Source organism: Oncorhynchus kisutch, linkage group LG28 (genome assembly GCF_002021735.2).
Source record: "Oncorhynchus kisutch isolate 150728-3 linkage group LG28, Okis_V2, whole genome shotgun sequence".
NCBI classification, from domain to species: Eukaryota; Metazoa; Chordata; class Actinopteri; order Salmoniformes; family Salmonidae; genus Oncorhynchus; species Oncorhynchus kisutch.
Genome location: NC_034201.2, coordinates 7,673,576 through 7,695,115, shown reverse-complemented (window position 1 = coordinate 7,695,115; position 21,540 = coordinate 7,673,576). Strand labels below are relative to the sequence as shown.

General features: G+C 46.3%; 1 protein-coding gene across 2 annotated transcripts in view; it reads left to right on the top strand.

The window, feature by feature from the left end:
* LOC109872767 (ephrin type-B receptor 4a) overlaps window positions 1-13,926 on the top strand; it is a 34,505-nt gene extending 20,579 nt beyond the window's left edge. Inside the window, exons 5-16 of one of the 2 annotated variants that reach the window (XM_020464087.2) lie at window positions 3,341-3,493; window positions 5,405-5,740; window positions 5,867-5,991; window positions 6,316-6,490; window positions 8,110-8,209; window positions 9,526-9,590; window positions 9,829-9,942; window positions 10,059-10,306; window positions 10,766-10,981; window positions 11,074-11,417; window positions 11,907-12,065; window positions 12,265-13,926. In XM_020464087.2, coding sequence (XP_020319676.1) covers window positions 3,341-3,493; window positions 5,405-5,740; window positions 5,867-5,991; window positions 6,316-6,490; window positions 8,110-8,209; window positions 9,526-9,590; window positions 9,829-9,942; window positions 10,059-10,306; window positions 10,766-10,981; window positions 11,074-11,417; window positions 11,907-12,065; window positions 12,265-12,370 — 2,141 coding nt within the window. In that variant the 3' untranslated portion in view covers window positions 12,371-13,926. The remainder of the gene's footprint in view (window positions 1-3,340; window positions 3,494-5,404; window positions 5,741-5,866; window positions 5,992-6,315; window positions 6,491-8,109; window positions 8,210-9,525; window positions 9,591-9,828; window positions 9,943-10,058; window positions 10,307-10,765; window positions 10,982-11,073; window positions 11,418-11,906; window positions 12,066-12,264) is intronic. The other variant, XM_020464088.2, reaches the window with a different exon arrangement.
* Window positions 13,927-21,540: the final 7,614 nt, after the last annotated feature.

The following is a 21,540-nucleotide window of genomic DNA, read 5'->3' as shown; positions in this document are numbered from 1 at the left end:
GATTTTTGCTCACCGTTCTTGTGATCATTTTGACCCCACAGGGTGAGATCTTGCAAGGAGCCCCAGATCGAGGGAGATTATCAGTGGTCTTGTATGTCTTCCATTTCCTAATAATTGCTCCCACAGTTAATTTCTTCAAACCAAGCTGCTTATCTATTGCAGATTCAGTCTTCCCAGCCTGGTGCAGGTCTACAATTTTGTTTCTGGTGTCCTTTGACAGCTCTTTGGTCTTGGCCATAGTGGAGTTTGGAGTGTGACTGTTTGAGGCTGTGGACAGGTCTTTTATACTGATAACAAGTTCAAACAGGTGCCATAAATACAGGTAACGAGTGGAGGACAGAGGAGCCTCTTAAAGAAGAAGTTACAGGTCTGTGAGAGCCAGAAATCTTGCTTGTTTGTAGGTGACCAAATACTTATTTTCCACCACAATTTGCTAATAAATTCATAAAAAATCCTACAATGTGATTTTCTGGATTTTTTAGTTGAAGTGTACCTATGATGAAAATTACAGGCCTCTCTCATCTTTTTAAGTGGGAGAACTTGCACAATTGGTGGCTGACTAAATACTTTTTTGCCCCACTGTAATTTAGCAGACAGTGTTTAACTAACTTCTGCTGCTGTCTTCTCGTTTTAATGTAGAAGGTTGTACTCTTATTTCGCATCCCTCCCCACCAAAGAGGAAAGTGTGTCATTAAAGGCAGTGTGTGTGGGTTGATGTATGGAGAGTGTGCCGTCGGTGGTGGGGGGGCATAAAGCTCTAAGTCGCCCGGTTGGAGCCTATCTGTTAGCTATAAAACTCTCTCATCCCACCAGCAGCCAGCCAGTTAGAGGGTATTTACCAACAGCACTCTGATGCCTTATCTCTGACTCCTGTCTCTCTCTCTTTCTCTGTCTCCTTCTTTCTCTGTCTCCTTCTTTCTCTGTCTCTTCCTCTGTCTCTGTCTTACTGTCTCTCTCCCTCTTTCTGTCTCCTTCTTTCTCTGTCTCTCTCTTTCTCTGCCTCTCTCTGTCTCCTTCTTTCTCTGTCTCTTCCTCTGTCCCCTTCTTTCTCTGTCTCTTCCTCTGTCCCCTTCTTTCTCTGTCTCTTTCTCTGTCTCTTCCTCTGTCCTTCTTTCTCTGTCTCATTCTCTGTCTCTCTCTTTCTGTCTCTCTCTTTCTCTGCCTCTCTCTGTCTCCTTCTTTCTCTGTCCCCTTCTTTCTCTGTCTCTTCCTCTGTCCCCTTCTTTCTCTGTCTCTTTCTCTGCCTCTCTCTGTCTCCTTCTTTCTCTGTCTCTCTCTTTCTCTGCCTCTCTGCCTCCCTCTTTCTCTGCCTCTCTCCATCTCTCTCTTTCTCTGCCTCTCTCTGTCTCCCTCTTTCTCTGTCTATCTCTTTCTCTGCCTCTCTCTGTCTCCCTCTTTCTCTGCCTCTCTCTGTCTCTGTCGGTCTCTGTTTCTCTCGGTCTCTGCCTCTGTGCGGCTTCGATGCTCCCTGGCGTCTGGTCACCGAGGTCGAGTCTGTTAGGGGAACTCTGATCCTCAGAGCAGCTTCACCTTCTGTCAAAAATGCCTTTTACTAAGATGCATTGTAGAGTCTGCTCAGTATCAGTGTAAGGATTCTTTTGTGATTCTTTGGAGATACTTATGTGTTGTGTCCGGTACCTGTTTGCGCATGTTTTTAAGGCGTGCGTTTCTATAGTACATGTGCTACTATTCAAAGGCCCTCTTCACACACAATAAAGAGAGAGAGAGAGGGTGAAAGTTACACACGGATAACAAAGAGAGTCTATTTATACTGTCTGGGAAAGGAAGGCCAGGGCCACTTGGATTGTAATGATGTCATCTTACTCAGCGATTAGGTTTGACACGGGGCTTTTATGTAGCTTCCTGCCTGGCTGAGTTAGCACCTTAACTGTTTAGCCTCTCTATTTGGTTAATGATAACTCGGCTCCAGGGAGTCGGAGACTGTTAGACAACCCGGCTTTGTATTAATCCGGTGAACAGTGTTTCCCCTATATTCATTTGGCAGCGGCGGGCCGCGGCTGCTCAAACTTTGCCGCCACTCCAAGAAATATGATATATATATATGATGAAATATGATATATATATGATGAAATATGATATATATATATATATATGATGAAATATGATATATATATATATATATATATATATATGATGAAATATGATATATATATGATGAAATATGATATATATGATGGAATATGGTTGTTTAAAAATATTAATATTTTTGTGGAGGGTAAAATGTTGTCAGTGTAATCTTAAATGACTAAAAACAGGTATAATTATGTAGGAAATATAAAGGAGGTATATATTTTTTAATAGAACGAATAATCACCTATGGATACTCAACAGTCAGAGAGAATCTGACATTTAAAAAATGTCATGGCATGGGGCCCCCCATTGATTTTGTTATAACGTTTGAGTCACCCAGATAGCATAAGATACGGCAAAATGTTTAGAAATACACAAAATTTGCTTTTAAAACTGCAGATTTTCTCTCAGAAACTCTGAACTACCCATTAAACATAGACACTGTACAAGTGGAACAACAACCCAAAACTAGCTCTACCTAACTGCTGATGACTTGCATAACCGTGTTATGCGATACAATAAAATACAGTACGATAAAACCCAACTTTATTGTTCCTCATGGGGAAATGCAATTAGTCGATAACAACTTAAACTTCAGTCATTTTCCTAAGTAGAGCAACGGCAGTTTGTTAGAAGTCTTTATCCATGGATGATGTGTGTATGTGATGTGATGTGATTCGTTGTCATACTGAGTGGGTGTTATGACTAATGTTTTAGGAGTCTGTTATTATTACCCAGTACTTCACAGGGGCTCACATAGCTCAAATTAGACCTTCAATATCCGCAAATGAATACATATGATCCCCAGCTATGTATTTGATTCATTTCTGTAGCCGTTTATTTAAACAGAAAGTGAACAGAGCAGATATTACAATAACACACACACACACACACACACACACACTTGCTGTGCCGGATCCCCCTCGCTGAATGAGCCCGGTGTGTCAGGGAGCGAGCCTGATTTATGGGCTGTTTACACTGAAGCCGGGTGTCCCGCCTTAGTCGAAGGATCAGACGAGAGGCGAGCGCATTCACATCCATTTCATTGTGTTTATGTATCTTGGCGGTGATTAATGAGCGTTCCTGTACTGTTTGTCTTTTTTTAACATGCGTTTTGGCTCCCAACCCGACCTGCTATGATGGGACGCTATGCTGCATGCGGTGTTGGTTTCTGGTGTCACGGATTGTGGCGACGTTCAGGGCCGTACTAACTTTCCTTCTCCCCTCTCGCTCACCCTCGTCCTCTCAGCCTGTCCTGTGGGTCAGTTTAGGTCCACCTCGGGGGGCCAGTGCCAGGCCTGTCCAGGGTTTAGCCATGCTATGGTGACGGGCTCACCTGTGTGTCAGTGTCGTCCAGGATACCTCCGCGCTGACTCGGACACCCCAGACACCCCCTGCACCAGTAAGTAAACACATTAATACACCAGTGGAGGTGTAATAATAATAATGGCTGGAACGGAGCGAATGGATTCAAACACATGGAAACCACATGTTTGATGTATTGTTTTACCTTTATTTAACTAGGCAAGTCAGTTAAGAACAAATTATTATTTACAATGGCAGCCTAGGAACAGTGGGTAGCTGCCTTGTTCAGGAGCAGAACGACAGATGTTTTACCTTGTCAGCTCAGGGGAATCGATCTATCAACCTTTTGGTTACTGGCCCAACGCTCTAACCACTAGGCTACCCTGCCGCCCCATACATACTCTAACCACTAGGCTACCCTGCCGCCCCATACATACTCTAACCACTAGGCTACCCTGCCGCCCCATACATACTCTAACCACTAGGCTACCCTGCCGCCCCATACATACTCTAACCACTAGGCTACCCTGCCGCCCCATACATACTCTAACCACTAGGCTACCCTGCCGCCCCATACATACTCTAACCACTAGGCTACCCTGCCGCCCCATACATACTCTAACCACTAGGCTACCCTGCCGCCCCATACATACTCTAACCACTAGGCTACCCTGCCGCCCCATACATACTCTAACCACTAGGCTACCCTGCCGCTCCATACATACTCTAACCACTAGGCTACCCTGCCGCCCCATACATACTCTAACCACTAGGCTACCCTGCCGCCCCATACATACTCTAACCACTAGGCTACCCTGCCGCTCCATACATACTCCACCCTCTTACTCTCCCCGGATACTCGGTCTCTGCGCTATTTTCTTTCCCTTTCAACTTGTGTTTCTCTTGTTGCCCTCCCTCCTTTGTTGTCCCTCGCCCCTCTCCTATTTCTCTTCTCTGGTGTTGTGCTCAGCCCCTCTCACCTGCTCTGTGGCCTTTTGTCCCAGGGCTGAGAGTATTGAGATGCGGTCCCTTTGTAACGGGTGTAGAGCGGGGGCGGAGCCTGGATGTCACTCCCAGGAAGGGAAGCGTTGATGGGTCGTGAGGGACACCTCAGTGTGGATTGAGGAATTTCAATTCAGCCACGTGTGATGTGTGAATTGGAGGCCTTTTGAATTGGGCACGCTCACTCAGAATGGCCGCGAAAGGAGTTCCCAAGGAACAGCAGTCTGAAACTCGTCTGAAGACTGAAACCCGCCGAGGACAAACAGAATTCCCCGTAGACTCTGCTAGCCTATTAAATCACAGGTTAAATGACAGCACTCCCTAATTAAGTCAGACAGTTGATTTATTTGACCACTCCAGATGTTTTGACTAATCACAAGCTGTTTTTTCCCCTCATCCTAGATGTTGACGTAAATGAAACCTAAATTACAGTAGGCCGTTGTGATGGTACACAAATGCCTGCTACTTGAGGCCACCCAAACCTCCCAGAGAGCATTATGGCGGATTTTACTAAGCACTACTATCCCAGAAGCTGTAAATGGCCTAGCCACTGGCTCAATGACAAGGCACAGTCTCCTTAGCAGGAGCAGGAACTAATTCACACTGGCTGAGTGGCATTGCAATTGTGTTTCGCTTGGTTGGCAGCAATCACAATCCCCCTACTACAATCTTCAGCTGCTGATCATTATCATTTAAAATGTGGACGTGTGTAATTGGAGCACCAATTCAATTCTGCATCACAATGTTGTTTCCTGCTGTGCCCCTCAGCCTCTTGTCCCTGGTGGCTCCTCCAAACGCTAGCTGGAAATGTATCTGGGACATGACGAGTAGCATGCAAGCGATTTAATTGATAATGCAAATCTGAAACAGAGGAACTCTAATATGGCACATTGGGCCAGTAAAGTGCCTTCTAATGGAAAATGTATTCGTACTTTTGTCTGATGAAATATTTGTGGTTTCCTGATGTGGTGGTGTGTGACCCTCTCCTCTCCCCCCTGTCCTCCAGGACCCCCCTCTGCCCCACGAAGCATCGTCACCCAGATTAACGACACCACGGTGACCCTAGAGTGGAGCGAGCCCCAGGACAGTGGTGGCCGGACTGACCTGAGCTACTCTGTGGAGTGTTCTCTGTGTGGGGCCCCCTGGGGCCCCTGCTCTCCCTGCGGGGACAGTGTCAGCTACCGGCCCTCTCAGCGTGGCCTGCTGGGCCGCAGGGTGGTGGTCTGGGGCCTCATGCCTCACACTACATACACCTTCTCTATCCAGGCCCTCAACGGGGTAACCCCGACCAACGGCAAGGGGGCACCCAGCGACAGTGTCAACATCACAACCAGTCACGACGGTGAGAGAGATAGAGACACAGAGAGGACGAGAGAAGGGTTTGTGGTTGGGGTCGTATAGTTAGAAGAGGAAGATTGAATGTTGTTTTATCTTTTAATGCCGTTTCTTTGTGTTGGTCTGAGTGCAGTTCCAGTTCTGGTGTCTGTGATCAGGAAGAGTATCTCTACAGAGAGCAGTCTGACTCTCCACTGGTCAGTTCCAGCCCAGCTGCACTACACCATCCTGCAGTACCAGCTACGTTACTGTGAGACGGTGAGGATGACCAGACGCTCTGTCCTCCCACTGTTAAATACTCTAGCTCTGACTCACCTTAGGTCTTAGGGAGTTGACCGTTACATCTGTGTACATCACGCTGACCTCCCTCCCACTGGCCCAACCTGGCGCTCTTATCTGCTTTTGTTCTCCCACCATCCCTCTCTTCCTCCATCCCTCTCTCTCTCCGTCCCTCTCTCTCTCTCCGTCCCTCGCTCTCTCTCCGTCCCTCGCTCTCTCTCCGTCCCTCGCTCTCTCTCCGTCCCTCTCTCTCTCTCCGTCCCTCTCTCTCTCTCCGTCCCTCTCTCTCTTTCCGTTCTGCAGGAGCGTCGAGGTGAGGAGCAGGAGCAGTTGTGTAGCTACAGGGAGAGTGACAGTAACCAGGTGGTGCTGAGTGATCTCCGCAGGGCCACTCAGTATGAGGTGCAGGTCCGGGCTCGCACCATGGCCGGCTACGGCAGCTTCAGCCCAGCAGCCTCCTTCCGCACCATGCCTGACGGTAAGGAAAGGCCCAGGCTTCACTCTTTCAGGGAGGCCTATCCATATCCAGGCTAACAAAGTATTCTGGGGGTTTTCACTTTTTTTTTGTGTTCTTTCCGCCTTCTTGTTAATTTGCCAGATCACATTAGTTCATTAGTTACAACATTTGTTCATTAGTTACAATATTAGTTCATTAGTTACAACATTAGTTCATTAGTTACAACATTAGTTCATTAGTTAAGACATTAGTTCATTAGTTACGAAATTAATTCATTGGTTACGACATTAGTTACGACATTAGTACATTAGTTACGACATTAGTTCATTAGTTACGACGTTAGTTCATTGGTTAAGACATTAGTTACGACATTAGTTAATTAGTTGCGACATTAGTTCATTGGTTAATACATTAGTTCATTAGTTACGACATTAGTTCATTAGGAAAGACATTAGTTTTAGTTACAACCTTTTTTTCTTTGCGTCTCAGACATTAGTTCATTAGTTATGACATTCGTTCATTAGTTACGACATTCGTTCATTAGTTAAGACATTAGTTCATTAGTTACAACATTACTTCATTAGTTACGACATTAGTTCATTAGTTACAACATTAGTTAAGACATTCGGTTCATTAGTTAAGACATTCGTTCATTAGTTACGACATTAGTTCATTAGTTACAACATTAGTTCATTGGTTAGGACATTAGTTTGTTTGTTACGACATTAGTTCATTAGTTACAACATTAGTTCATTAGTTACAACATTAGTTCATTAGTTAAGACGTTCATTAGTTACAACATTAGTTCATTAGTTAAGACATTCATTTTAGTTACAACATTAGTTCATTAGTTATGACATTAGTTCATTAGTTACAACATTAGTTATGACATTAGTTCATTAGTTACAACATTAGTTCATTAGTTATGACATTTGTTCATTAGTCACGGCTTTAGTTCATTAGTTACAACATTAGTTCATTAGTTACGACATTAGTTCATTAGTTAAGACATTAGTTCATTTAGTTACAACATTAGTTACGGCATTAGTTCATTAGTTAAGACATTTGTTTTAGTGACAACATTAGTTCATTAGTTATGACATTAGTTCATTAGTTACAACATTAGTTCATTAGTTACAACATTAGTTCATTAGTTACGACATTAGTTAATTAGTTACAACATTAGTTCATTAGTTACGACATTAGTTCATTAGTTATGACATTAGTTAATTAGTTACAACATTAGTTCATTAGTTACGACATTGATTCATTAGTTAAGACATTAGTTCATTAGTCACGACATTTGTTGATTCTTTACAACATTAGTTCATTAGTTGCGACATTCGTTCATTAGTTACGACATTTGTTCATTAATTACAACATTAGTTCATTAGTTACGACATTCGTTCATTAGTTACAACATTCGTTCATTAGTTACGACATTCGTTCATTAGTTACAGCATTAGTTAATTAGTTACGACATTCGTTCATTAGTTACAACATTCGTTCATTAGTTACGACATTCGTTCATTAGTTACAACATTAGTTGATTAGTTACGACATTCGTTCATTAGTTACGACATTAGTTCATTAGGTAAGACATTAGTTTTAGTTACAACCTTTTTTTCTTTGTGTCTCAGGGCATGACTCTCCTTCCCAGCTTCTGGTGACCGGTGTCCTTATCGCCATGGGGATGCTGCTGCTTGTCACTGTCATCACTGTGGCTGTCTTCTGCATACGGTGAGAACCAGGGAGAGAGGGAGGATTGGGGGGACGGGGAGAGAGAGCGGATACTGTCATGTGAATTGTACATAAAGGGAAAAGCTCAAATAGAAATATGGGTCTTAACATTTGCCATGCTTTTGTCTTTTTGCAACCGGTACCAATCTTATCACGCTTAGATTATGACTGTTACCTTCATACACTATGTCACATTTGAGCGAAACTCTCAAAGAGCCAAATCATTTCTCTTTGTGACTTTGTGCTTACGGGGCTAGAAGTTATTCCGCTCATTATAACACTTTCCCTTGGCTTCATTGTTTCAGCAAATAGCTCCACATGCCCTCTGAAAAAAGGTTCTGGGAACATAGGGAACTAGAGAGTGAGAAAGAGAAATTGAGAGTGGGAAAGGTAGAGAGAGGGTGGGAGGTGGAGAGAAGGGGTGAGAGAGATCGGGAAAGGTGAAGAGAGAAGGGTAGAGAGGGGGAGAAAGAAAGAGAGGGGGTGGAAGGAAGGGGTGAGAGAGCAGGAAAGGTAAAGAGAGAGAGGGGTAGAGAGAGGTAGAGAGAGGGTGGAGAGTTGGGGGTAGACAGGATGCAGCAGTCCCAACCCTGTCTCCACAGGACAGGAGAACAATAGCTCTGACCTTGGGGCACACACTACACACACATGCAGAGTTGTGCACACACATCCACACACATTGTTCATTTGCACATACACGAAGAAGTACACAGTGTGCACACCCTCTCGCACACACACACACTCACAGTTGTCGGCCTGGTTCCACCGCCAGATGAGGGTGGAACAGTATTGCTATTTTGGGCCTGAGAGAGAGAGAGAGAGGGAGAGAGAGAGCGAGAGAGGCGGAGGGAGAGAGAGAGAGAGAGAGAGAGAGGGAGAGAGAGAGAGAGAGAGAGAGGGAGAGAGAGAGAGAGAGAGAGAGAGAGAGAGGGAGGGAGAGAGAGAGGGGCATGGGTCCAGTAGCTACAGGGCTGTACAGTCCTACTGGGATGGGCCTGGGCCAAAGGAAGTCTCACTAATGGAGCCCTCCATCACAGCAGTCCCAGACACAGAGCAGAGTGGCTCCTGAATGCGCAGAACAGTAGAGGGCCCAGGGTCAAGGCATTACTTCATCTACCAGTCATGTATTGTTTCTGAGACCGAGAGAGAGACTCAATGAGCTTGTTTGTGACACTAAGAAACCCTCACAGAGAGGCCAGAGGTGTTACGTCACTGGACTAGCTCTCTTTCTCTCTCTCTCTCTCTGACCCCTTGCCCCTTTTCCCTCGTCCCCCCCTCTCCCTCCTTCCTCTCCCACACACTGTTCTTCTCGGTAGTAGACACAGCAGAATGAAGGACCCAGAGCTGAGTGACAAAAACAGCCAGTACCTCCTGGGCCAAGGTGAGTACACATACACACACATACACACACATACACACATACACACATACACACACATACATACACACACATACACACACACATACATATACACACACACACATACACACACATACATAAAAATACCGCATACAGCTATTTTCAAAGTCATGTTTTTCATGTTTTAGTCTGTCTGCTACTTTGGCTGTTCCGTCGTTTACTTTCCCCTACCCTTCCTCTACTCCTCTCCTCACCTCAGGAGTCAAGGTCTATATTGACCCCTTCACTTACGAGGACCCTAACGAGGCCATACGGGAGTTTGCCAAGGAGATCGATGTTTCCTTTGTCAAGATCGAGGAGGTCATTGGTGCCGGTTGGACTCTTATCTCTTTGTTTTTCATGATGTATCGCTGCCTGTAAACAGACTGGTTGGTATGGTGCAACAGTATCATGTTTGTACTAACGGGTATTTCCCTGGCTCGTCTATAGGGGAGTTTGGGGAGGTATGTCGGGGAAGACTGAAGGTTCCAGGGAAGAAGGAGAACTATGTGGCCATCAAGACACTGAAGGGCGGCTACACAGACAAGCAGAGGCGGGACTTCCTGTCGGAGGCTAGCATCATGGGCCAGTTCCAGCACCCCAACATCATCCACCTGGAGGGCATCATCACGGCTTCCTGTCCCGTCATGATCCTCACTGAGTTCATGGAGAACGGAGCGCTCGACTCCTTCCTTAGGGTCAGTCTATCTATTGTCCTGTCACTTTGTCTCTCCGAGAGTCCTTCACACACACACACACACACACACACAACTTGACCGTGACCCCACTCTCCGGGGGTGTCTCAGGGGGAGTTGGGAAATGAATGTACATTTTAGTCATTTAGCAGACGCTCTTATCTAGAGCCACTTACAGTTAGTGCATTCATCTGAAGATAGCTTTTTGGGACAACCACATATCACAGTCGTGGTCATTTCATTTGTCCTCAAGTAGATGTCAGCAAACTCAGAGCTAGTAAGGGGGGAAAACTCCAGTGGGAGTGTTACTTCGCACAGGACAAGTATAATCCCCCACCAAATTATTATTATTATTACACACAAACACACACAAATGCAAATGCACAAACCTGTTCTCCTACAATTCAAACATTCCCATCTCTCTCTCTCTCTCTCTCTCTCTCTCTCTCTCTCTCTCTGTAGTTGAACGATGGTCAGTTCACTCCCATCCAGCTGGTGGGCATGCTGCGTGGCATCGCGTCGGGCATGAAGTACCTGTCTGAGATGAGCTACGTCCACAGAGACCTGGCCGCACGCAACATCCTGGTCAACAGCAACCTGGTGTGTAAGGTGTCTGACTTCGGCCTGTCCCGTTTCCTCCAGGAGAACTCCTCAGACCCCACCTACACCAGCTCTCTGGTGAGACTTACTGTTCTTCCTCCACACCAATCCCATAGTGCATCTGGTTGTGGTGTGTGGTTGTTGACCCCCCCTGTCCTCTCTTCAATCAGGGTGGTAAGATCCCCATCCGCTGGACCGCCCCAGAAGCCATCGCCTTCAGGAAGTTCACGTCAGCCTCCGACGCCTGGAGCTACGGCATCGTCATGTGGGAGGTCATGTCGTTCGGAGAGCGGCCCTACTGGGACATGAGCAACCAGGACGTGATCAACGCCATAGAGCAGGACTACCGCCTTCCCCCGCCCCCTGACTGCCCCGCCCACCTCCACCAGCTGATGCTGGACTGCTGGCAGAAGGAGCGCTCGGCCCGTCCCCGCTTCGCCGCCATCGTCAGCGCCCTGGACAAGCTGATTCGCAACCCCGCCTCGCTGAAGATTGTGGCCCAGGAGGGTGCAGGGTGAGTGGGCACAGATATCTAGGCAAAGGGCTGGGTGTGGAGGGTGTGTGGAGAGTCAGAGAAGGCCAGTGTGGGTTTGAACACAGCCTGTGGTAAATACAAGGAGGTGACTGTCTCACCAGATGGAGAGTATATATTGTCTCTTAAAAGAGCCCAGACTTTATTCCATTGCTTCATTCCTAGAATACAGTCCTGTCTGTCAGAGTCAGTCTACATTAACCTCCTACTGTCCCTCCTCCTCTGTCCTGCTGTGACCTGTCACACTCTAACTGTGCCCATTCTCTCCGCCTATCCAACACCGAATACTAACCTGTCACTCACAGCTTGGGCCACACCCCCTTCCCCTCCAACAGCCATTGTTGTTCCCTGCCACTCATGCAGCCTTAGATCCCGCCCCCATTCTGTGGAAATGCCTGTCCCTCAAGGCTACATGCCTGTGAGGCCCCTGGTATGCTAGTGACAGAGAGAGTGTGTGTCCCCTGTCCCCAGGCCGTCCCACCCCCTGCTGGACCAGCGGGCCCCCCCGGCCCCCTCAGCGTGTGGCTCCGTAGGGGAGTGGCTGAGGGCCATCAAGATGGAGCGCTATGAGGACAGCTTCCTCCAGGCAGGATTCACCTCTGTAGAGCTACTGGCCCAGATCACTGCTGAGTAAGTTCACAGTTCACACCTGCAACAATGTGTCTCTCTTTGACTTTCAAACCTCTTGAAGTTGAGGCACACTCTACGACCGTAGCTCTATGTCTCGGTCCGCCTACCTGTCAGTCACTCAGTATGTCTGTCTGTCGGGCTGCCTGTCTGTCAGGCCTTCTGTCTGTCTGTTTATCTAACAGTATGTCCTTCTCCTCAGGGACCTGCTGCGTCTGGGAGTGACCCTGGCTGGACACCAGAGGAAGATCCTGTCCAGCATCCAGACTCTAACCATGACCAAGAGCCCTGGCACCATACGCTTCTAACCCCGGCACAATTTACCTTGACCCCGACCTCTGACCCAACACAGACACCAGCACGCACACAGCACATCGCAAACCCATGGATCCAGCCAGCACCCTGCTACAACCACACAGTCCCTGACCCTGGCACCAACCGGGCCCATTCTTAGACGTGAAGTCCATCAGTGACTGGGCGTAGTGACAGCACCTAAAGTTGAACTAATTCTAGATGACCTTCCCTACAACCTGACCAACCTGTCCTTGCTGATCAGTCAAGTGATCAGTCAGGCCTGGTGCTGAGGACTGGTAAGGAGGCTGCTGTGCTCTCTATCCTCGATGCAGTGAAAATAATAGAAGAGGTAAAAGCTTTAGGCAAAACATCTTTGTGAGGACCCATTACACTTCTTTGCTTATCTGAAGTTACGGGTTTTACGTGCCCAACCAAACGTCTGGGAGAGCGTGATCGTCCCCTTTTGATAGGCTTGCTGGAGCCTCTCAGACTGCCTCTCTGGCCAGTTCACCCTCACTCCGCCTCCACTGCTTCACTGCTTGAATGTTTACCTGTGGTCCTAAACAAACTGGTGATACCATTGGAGGAACGGGTCAGTGCCGACGCCAAACCCAAGGACTAAAGTTGATGTATTGGTGTGTTTCGCCAGTGGCAGACGAGGTTACTGCAACATGGATTAATATGATATTAATCCATGGGAATTATACGACGGTGTGGAGGGATGCCACCTGTTTCAGCGGACCCGGAAAACGTGTGTTTGGACTCTTTTTCGAATCGGCCTCACTTTTTCCCCTGGTTTCAAAATGGCCTTGGCTTTCCTCGGGTGTTATGGGTAATGTAGGCGTTTGGACCAGAACAGACTGTAGTCATACAAGCCTTCGTTTCCTTATCTTCTTCAGTGACAATGTGTGACCCTCCTGGGTCAGTCGTGTGGGAGGAGGACTGAGACATATCAGCACTTTTATATATTGAACAGACAGAAGTTGGGTTTTTAGTCAGTTCTCTGTCTCTCCAACCCTCCTGTCAGCAGCTACATTACTTCCTGTGTTTCTCTTGGAGTATGGCTGGCTGGCATTTCCACTTCCTGTTGCTGCTGGACTGGGCAGATCACTTCCACACACTCAGACTGAAGGAGGTCTCTGACCATTTTTACTTGGGACTTTGACCAGGAAAAATACCAGTCTGGCCTCTCATTATTTGGTTGATATTATAGGTGGTCAGTTTTTCGTCTTGCTTGAGTGCCATTGGATCTTCTATGTGGACTGATGTCAAAATGCCTGTTCTATAAAGCAGAAAGCCCTCCCTGGGTTATGTAGTTAGATCTGCCAAACAGAAGTCTCTTCAGACGCCACCGTTTTCACATGTTTGGGGAGATTGTGTGGTTCCTTGTTAACTAAAGGATTGTGGAAATGTGGTCTTCACATTGAGGATCTGTTATGGAAACGGGAACCCCTCTTTTATAAAGTTTCCATTCAAAATCATGTATAGATATGTGTGATTTGATTCGCCCCAACCTTTCTGTGTGTAACCTGTACTCAGTCACAATAAAGACACACACCGGTGTTTATCATCGAGACTCCTCATTTAGCGGCGAACTGAGCTTGTAATAACAACACATTACTCGCACTCCCTCTCCCTCCCTCTAAAAACGCACACACATGAACGCAAACACACGCACGAGTACAGGAGGAGAAACACATGTAAGTGCGTGCACACTCGTGCATTCTAAGTGAAGCATCCCCAAAAAACAGAGTGCATCCACCACTTACAGTATAATATCCATACTCCTGTAATCGTTTTAAGGTGATCCGTTTCCTTGGCAGCTCTTGTTTCAAACATTCCTCCCCGCAGATACTGTGACCTTCTCCACGGTGAAGGAGTGTGTGTGTGGGGGGGGGGGGGGGGGGGTTGTGGTTCGGGAATTGAGCTTACACCCCTCCTCACCCTCACCACTTTCAGCTTAGCTCCCTCGTGGACATTCCTCTCTCCTTCTTTTTTTTTTTTAAAGGGGACAGCCCAAACCACTGAGAGCTCTCAGCCTGTCCTTGACTCTGTTCTCTGACACTTAGCTGGGTGTTCTCTCCACTGTTCCTCAGCTTTCAGTCTACTGGAGTAGTGCTCTCTCCCTGCCCCTGCTACTACAGCCCCAGAGCCACAGCCTCAGAGCCACAGCCTCAAAGCAGTCAGAACAGCCCAGAGTGGGTGTCTGTTTTTTCAATGCTTTCAAGCTAATGTATGTGTTTTGATTATCTGTGTTATTGATGAGTCATTGCCAGGTCCCATGACCCTAATGTGCCCTACGCTCGGCTGTTCCAGAGGAAGTGTGTCACAGAGATAAACAATGAGAGGATGACCCCTCCGAACTCTGACCCTTCCTTCAATGTAAAACAATAAATGCCCTCTCCAACCACACCAGCACACTTAATATAGGGTCTTTCTGCTGAAATCTGCCATTAAGTCCTGCTCTTAATTCTCCACAATAATACAATAAGTGCAGTGTCCCAGTTTGTAATGGTTTAATAATTTGATGTTTTCAACACAGGCAGTCCTGGGCTGTGTGTGTCTGTGTGAGTGGGTGGGTGTGAGAGATGGGTATTGAGCTAGCTCTGATCTAGTGTTGACAGTGTCTTTGTGACCTTTAACCCCTATCTGAATGCCCATCCATTAGGGCCTTTGTTGAGGAGATAAGAGACTGGGCCAATCAGGTTTCAGCACTAAAGTAATTGTGTCGTTCCCCTTGCATTCCTGTGTGCACTCAAGTGTGGAGCCCGAGCAGAAAGACAGGTGTGTAAGTTTGAGTGTGAGAAAGAGAATCTGTGTATGTGGTGGGGTTGTTGAGAACTGTGTCTGGTTACTTTCGTTCCATATGGACTTCTTCTTACTGCCAGGTGCAGGTCATGGAGAGTGTTTCTTGGGATTGAGGACTAAAGTTACAATATTTTGCTTATTTATCCATTTAATTATCAGTGTGTCCATCCATCTCTCTGTCAACCAGTCTGTCTGCTTTTTTGTGTCCACAACGCCACTGGCCAGCCTCTCCATCTGTCTGTCTGTCTTTACTCAAGCTTCAATGTGTGTTTGTATAGTCATCACTCACATACCTCTCATCCCCTTATCTGTCAATCTGTCTGAACTTCCTCTATCTATCGTTCCATCTGTCCACACATCCACACCATCCATCTCATCCCCTGTCCCTTTCTCTCTCCCTTATTGGATGATCTCCCCTAACCATGTAATGAGGAATTGAGGAGGCTGGGGGTGTACCCCCCCCCCCCCCCCGTGCTGAAACTCAAGCCCCAGGCTTCTAGGTCTCTCAGGCCACCTCTGGGTAAGGATACCAACAGGCTCAGAGGCAGTTTCTATCTACAAGCCATCAGACTGCTGAACACTTGAACTGGACTGACCACCTGCACTGAATCTTTGCACCATAGCATTCATGTACTCACACACACACACACACCAACACTAACACACGCATATACACTGATGCTACACACACATCACAACTCCTGTTATTATTTAGCACCACAATCCCCTCTTCCCCAAAACATGTATATATATTGGACTATAAATTGTGCCCTCCTGTATTATACTTATGCTAAAATGTTTATTCTATTCTACCGAGCCATTTACTTTACGTTCGTATTCTTATCTTGTATTATTTCTTATTGTTGTTGCGTTGTCGAGAAGGAACCTGCAGGGTAAACCTTTGGTTGGACGATGTATACCAGTGGTTCCCAACCAGGGGTACTAGGACCTATCCTCAGGGGGTATATGAGAAGACTCATGAGACCATAGTCCTACTGCTAAAATGCACATGCAGGGGTAGTAAATCAGGGGTATTCTAGGCAGAGAGCAGAGCAGGGGTGGAAAAAGTACACAATTGTCATACATGAGTACAAGTAAAGCTACTTTAATAGAAAATGACTCAAGTAAAAGTGAAAGTCACCCAGTAAAAAAGTCAAAAAGTATCTGGTTTTACATATAGTTAAGTATCAAAAGTAAATGTAATTGCGCAAATATACTTAAGTATCAAAAGTAGAAGTGTAAATCATTTCAAATTATTCATTTACGGATAGCCAGGGGCACACTCTAACACTCAGACATCATGTACCCAACAAAGCATTTGTGTTTAGTGAGTCCACCAGATCAGAGGCAGTAGGGATGAGCAGGGATGTTCTCTTGATAAGTGTGTGAATTAGACCCTTTCCCTGTCCTGCTAAGCATTCAAAATGTAACGAGTCGTTTTAGGAGTCAGGGGAAATGAATGGAGTAAAAAGTACATTATTTGCTTAAGGAATGTAGTGAAGTAAAAGTAAAAGTTGTCCAAAATATAAATAGTAAAGCAAAGGACAGATACGCCAAAAACCTACTTGAGTAGTACCCTAAAGTATTTTTTTAAGTACTTTACACCACCGCCACTGATGTGTACTATGTGTATCCTGTATATATGACTTATAAAACTTGAAACTTGAGGAGTGAGTGGAAGAACACTAGAGTTATTCCAAGAAGCCACTAAAAAGAGAAAGAATGGCTTTAAGGTGAGAGGAGTGATGCGTTGTATTTTATGTCTGTGTGTCTGTAGTGGGGGGGGGATGTTGAAATGTGCTCATTATCTTTAGCTGAGTGCTGACCTCTCATAGCTTTCTTATCAAGGTGAGTTCTGTTTGAAGGATTAGCTTGGCCAGGGCCCCACTACTGCTCTTAATTCTCACCAAATTGTCAGGCAAGGGGATTTCTTCACTCTAATTTAAAACCCCTTCTCCGCCGTTTAATTCTGTATGACTGACAACTCCAACTGAACTGCCTGATCCCAGGACAGCATTTCACACGGTTCTGCACAGCCATCTTATACAACTCCAGCTGAACTGTCTGATCCCAGGACATCATTTCACACGGTTCTGCACAGCCATCTTATACAACTCCAGCTGAACTGTCTGATCCCAGGACATCATTTCACACCTCCTTCGGAGGGAACGTCTGACCTCCAAATGATCTTAGCTCCTATATTTGACCTTCTTCAAAGGCAGATGTTGGGAGGGACAGAAGTTGGTCATATCCTTGCACTATACCACTACCAACATGAGGAGATTCTGAGGGCGTTGCAGTAAGGCACTATTGTCCTTACGTTTCTGACCAGGACGCATGCGAGATTGGGAGATTGCATACTTTGCAGGGGAGTTAAATGTACGTTACGTTTTCAAAATGTTTACCTAAGCTTGGGTTTGAATGCTCCACCCAGAGCGGTGTCCCAGTCAGCCTTGCACTTAACCTCTTGCTGAGGCCCCAGCTTAATCTCCCATTTTAAACCCAACCCCGCCTCACCTCTGACCCCCCCACAAGCGTAAATCCTTTTCGGCAATCCCCCTTGGTTTCTCTGCTTTTTCTTCTGGTGTTCTCTCCTCCAGTAATCTCGGTTATTTACGTGGTCTGAATGTCCTTCACCCCAACAGGATCTTGATCTGGTCCTTGTCCTATCCTGGTTAACTCTATCCTATCTGGGTTTGGGATCTTTATTACTGTGGTCTGGTCTCTAGACCATTTCATCCATAAATAACTTATTTGTCCTCAAGCAGGTCTGGGTGTCTGGCTCTTCGGAGAATTGCCCAATCGATGACCGATTCGACCGATTGTGTCAGAATTAGTAGAACGACGAGACCCATCAGCATTCAGTCTAGTTCTGTCATGCGACGTGATCGTGTTCTGTCCAAGTCATCATTTCTAGGTCCTACCCCTGTTTCAGACAGTTGACTGACCTGGAATTAGTCCAAATAACACCGAAATTAGTCCAAATAAGCCAACTGAAAAGAGCTATTGTGAGTGATTTATGCAGCTGATAAGACCCATTTACAGTGAGTTTGTAGCTGAATGGGATCTCCCCACCTGGGCTTAGATTCCCGCCCCAACTCCCCTCCCCCCTCCAATAACTCTCGCCTGAGCCCCCCTCACCTCCTTTTCCCTTCAGGCCCGTGTGGATGATTTACAGCCCCTCATAATCACTCATTAGATGGAAAACACATGCTCACTCATGCTCAATACTGACCTGTTCTACAAACCGCCAGCATGCTTTAAGGAAACTCCCATTGTGACGGTCTGCAGGGCACTCAAGAGTTTGTGTGTGTGTGTGTGTGTGTGTGCGTGTGCATGTGTGTTTTCTTTCTTTGAGTCCCTGTATCATTGTTTACAATGTACATACTTAGAACCTTGAGGACAGAGCATATGGTTTTGATTTATCCGGCATCTGGTGGCAATATGCATGTTTTGTTGTGTGTGTGTGTGTATGTCTGTGCTTGTGTGTGCTTGTGTACGTGTGTGTGTGTTGTTGGTTAGGTTACCCATGAATTCCTCCTGGAGATCAGTGGACAAAGTAAAAGAAGCCTGTCTGGGGTAGGCTACTGGAGTAGTTCGGTCTGTAACGAAACGCAGCCAAACACACTCAATATAAGTAGTGTGTCCTCTCAAATTACAACGTAGTCATTTCAATACATTTCAGTAACTACCGGTTCATAAGATTCGTTATGACATTCTGAAAAGTTGATTTGTTATGTTTGGGGAACTTTTGAGGATAATGGAGGGTGCTGTTACACAAAATGGCTGCAGCAAATCATCCTGTGGATGCCTCGGTAAAATGGAGGGCAACTACCTCCTCCTTTCTCTGTTTATTTCCCCATTACAGACGGAATATGCATGCATTCACATTGCAGTGTATAATGAGAACCTCACAAGACCGCTGTGTGTGTGTGTGTGCGTGTGATCAGACAGAAATGTGTATGTAACAGAGAACAGAGCCTACCCTCTCCTTGAACCCCTGGTCCTGCTCTCTGCTGGTAATGAAAGGCAGGTTTCTCCGCTCACCTCTGTAACTAGCACCCGACCCCTCCCCCAAGGCCCTTCTCTACTAGTGGTAAACATGCAGAGGGTATGATGAGGGTAGTTAGCAGGTCACGTGTGCCTGAGAGGGTGATACAGGGGGACTGTTTCGGTCCATTTGGGCTCATTTTGAGGAACCCCTATCTGTGCTAGGGGCTAGGTGCTAGGGGCTAGGTTCTAGGGGCCTGGTTGCACTGACATGTAGGCAAGAATTAAAGTTAGCTTAGTTGTTTTTTTATGAAGTGACATTAAGTCCCTGCTCTGACTGAGGTACCTGGAGCACTGTGGTCTCTGCTGACAAGAGTTTCTCCCGTTCTCCATCACTCATTTCCCTTGAGCTTTGGGAAATTAGAGGCTCATTCATCAAACACGCTGTCACAATATTATTCTACCAATTATCCTTGGCTTTTTCCTCGCTTCTTCTACATTCCCAGACCTCTGCCTTCTCCCAACATTACCCCAAAACACCATTTGAATGACTACCATAACTGACAGTAATAACTGTGTGTTCATTTCTCTAATTGAGCCTCTTATTCCATTAAGGACCTCAACTCCCCAAGGATGCTGTGTGTGTGTGTGTGTGTGTGTGTGTGTGTGTGTGTGTGTGTGTGTGTGTGTGTGTGTGTGTGTGTGTGTGTGTGTGTGTGCGCGTGCGTGTTTCTCTTTTCCTCTTTTTGCCTCTGTTTCACACTGCAAACCTCACCCAACATTCACAAATGACACAGGCCCACGTCTGTTCTCTGTCATGTTATGTTTCTCACTGGTTTGGATACAACCACGTACAGGCCCTACACAGCCTACCCGAACCGAGCGACGGACCGCCATATACGGCCCATTTCCAAAACTTGAGCCGCACAAAAGCACGTCGAACTACGTAGAAAACTACGCTCCGTTTGGGTAAAAGCGTGTAGCGGCCTTTACACTGTTGGCCATTCAGTGGCATGGAGGATGTTCAGCTTCATCCCTACCACCTCATTCATGTACCACACACACGCCACCTCACACCTCTACACCCCCGCAAATCCCCCTCTCACTCACTCACAACTGACATTTTCTAAGCTGTCTACTCCACAGACAACACAGACTATAATTATTCTTATATTGAAAGCAAATATTACTCTAATTGTGTCATGCAAGTCTTTATGTTTCAGTCTTGCAACAATATTTCCCCCTGTCATTCACTAACTGAATTCCCCTTTAGAGTTCAAGCTTTTGTTTCCACCTCCCCCAGCTAACTGTAGCAGGTATTAAGATGGATTATAGACCCCCTGCCAGTCACACACTCGCCTCACCCCTGCAGGGTGAGGAACTGCTTTATAATGACGGGGGGTTTCTCTGTATAATTCTACACAGGTATTTATTCACCTCTGTCTGTGTTGTCTGTAGACAGATAAGACATTCAAAGTAGTCCTTTGGAGTAATTGTTGTCTATAAGCATGAGATTGATTGTACACACAACTGACCAAAAAAAACAGAGCTTCTGAAAAATATGGACTTTCATAAGTCTTTGTTTGTTGAAGGTGTAGAAAAGAACTAAGACTTGTCTTTTCTGCCTGTCGATTCTCCGCCGGATTGAACCCAGTGAATTAGCTAGAGCTGCAGAGAGCCCTTTTCTCCAGGTCTTTAGCAAACAAAGGTCACATGCACAACTGGACACACTGCAGCATCTGCCCCGCGGTTAAAAATAGATGTGCGTTTCTGAACCTGGTCACTTGGAAGATGACAAGGAAAAGTACAGGGAAACGTTTTAAGCGGCCGGGTGGTTTGAGAGGCCCAAGGTTCCATAATGATGCATGGCCTTGCTTCTTGACCATCTGACCACTGGTCCGGAAGAGCCTTCTCAGATAAATGAAGACTGATAAAGACTGTCTGTCTCCACGTTGAAACCAATCTATAACAATCTATACCGCTGTGGTGGATGATGAGCAGCAAGAGCCAAGAAGCATGACGGAGCCAGGAATTAGTATCTGGGGGTGGTGGTAATACAGGGGACTAATTGTGTGGAACCAGAGTGGTGGAACCACCGTACTCATCTCCCCCTGACATAACATAAGAGTCCTCTTCACACAACCTGTCTTCCTAAATGGCCCGAGGGACCAAATACACCCACTGACGGGAGTGTTGCTCATCTGTGGGGCCTCTCACATGCAGGCTGAGGTGGACGGGTACATCACACGACATAGAGAACCTTTTTTTTTTAAATACGGACTCAAATGCTTTGCTTCAACTAATGTGAGCTATGTGACGGGGCCGTGCTGTATTCCAGTAGACAAGGGTAGAGTTGAGCTCATTGTCCTGAATTGTTTGATCTCAA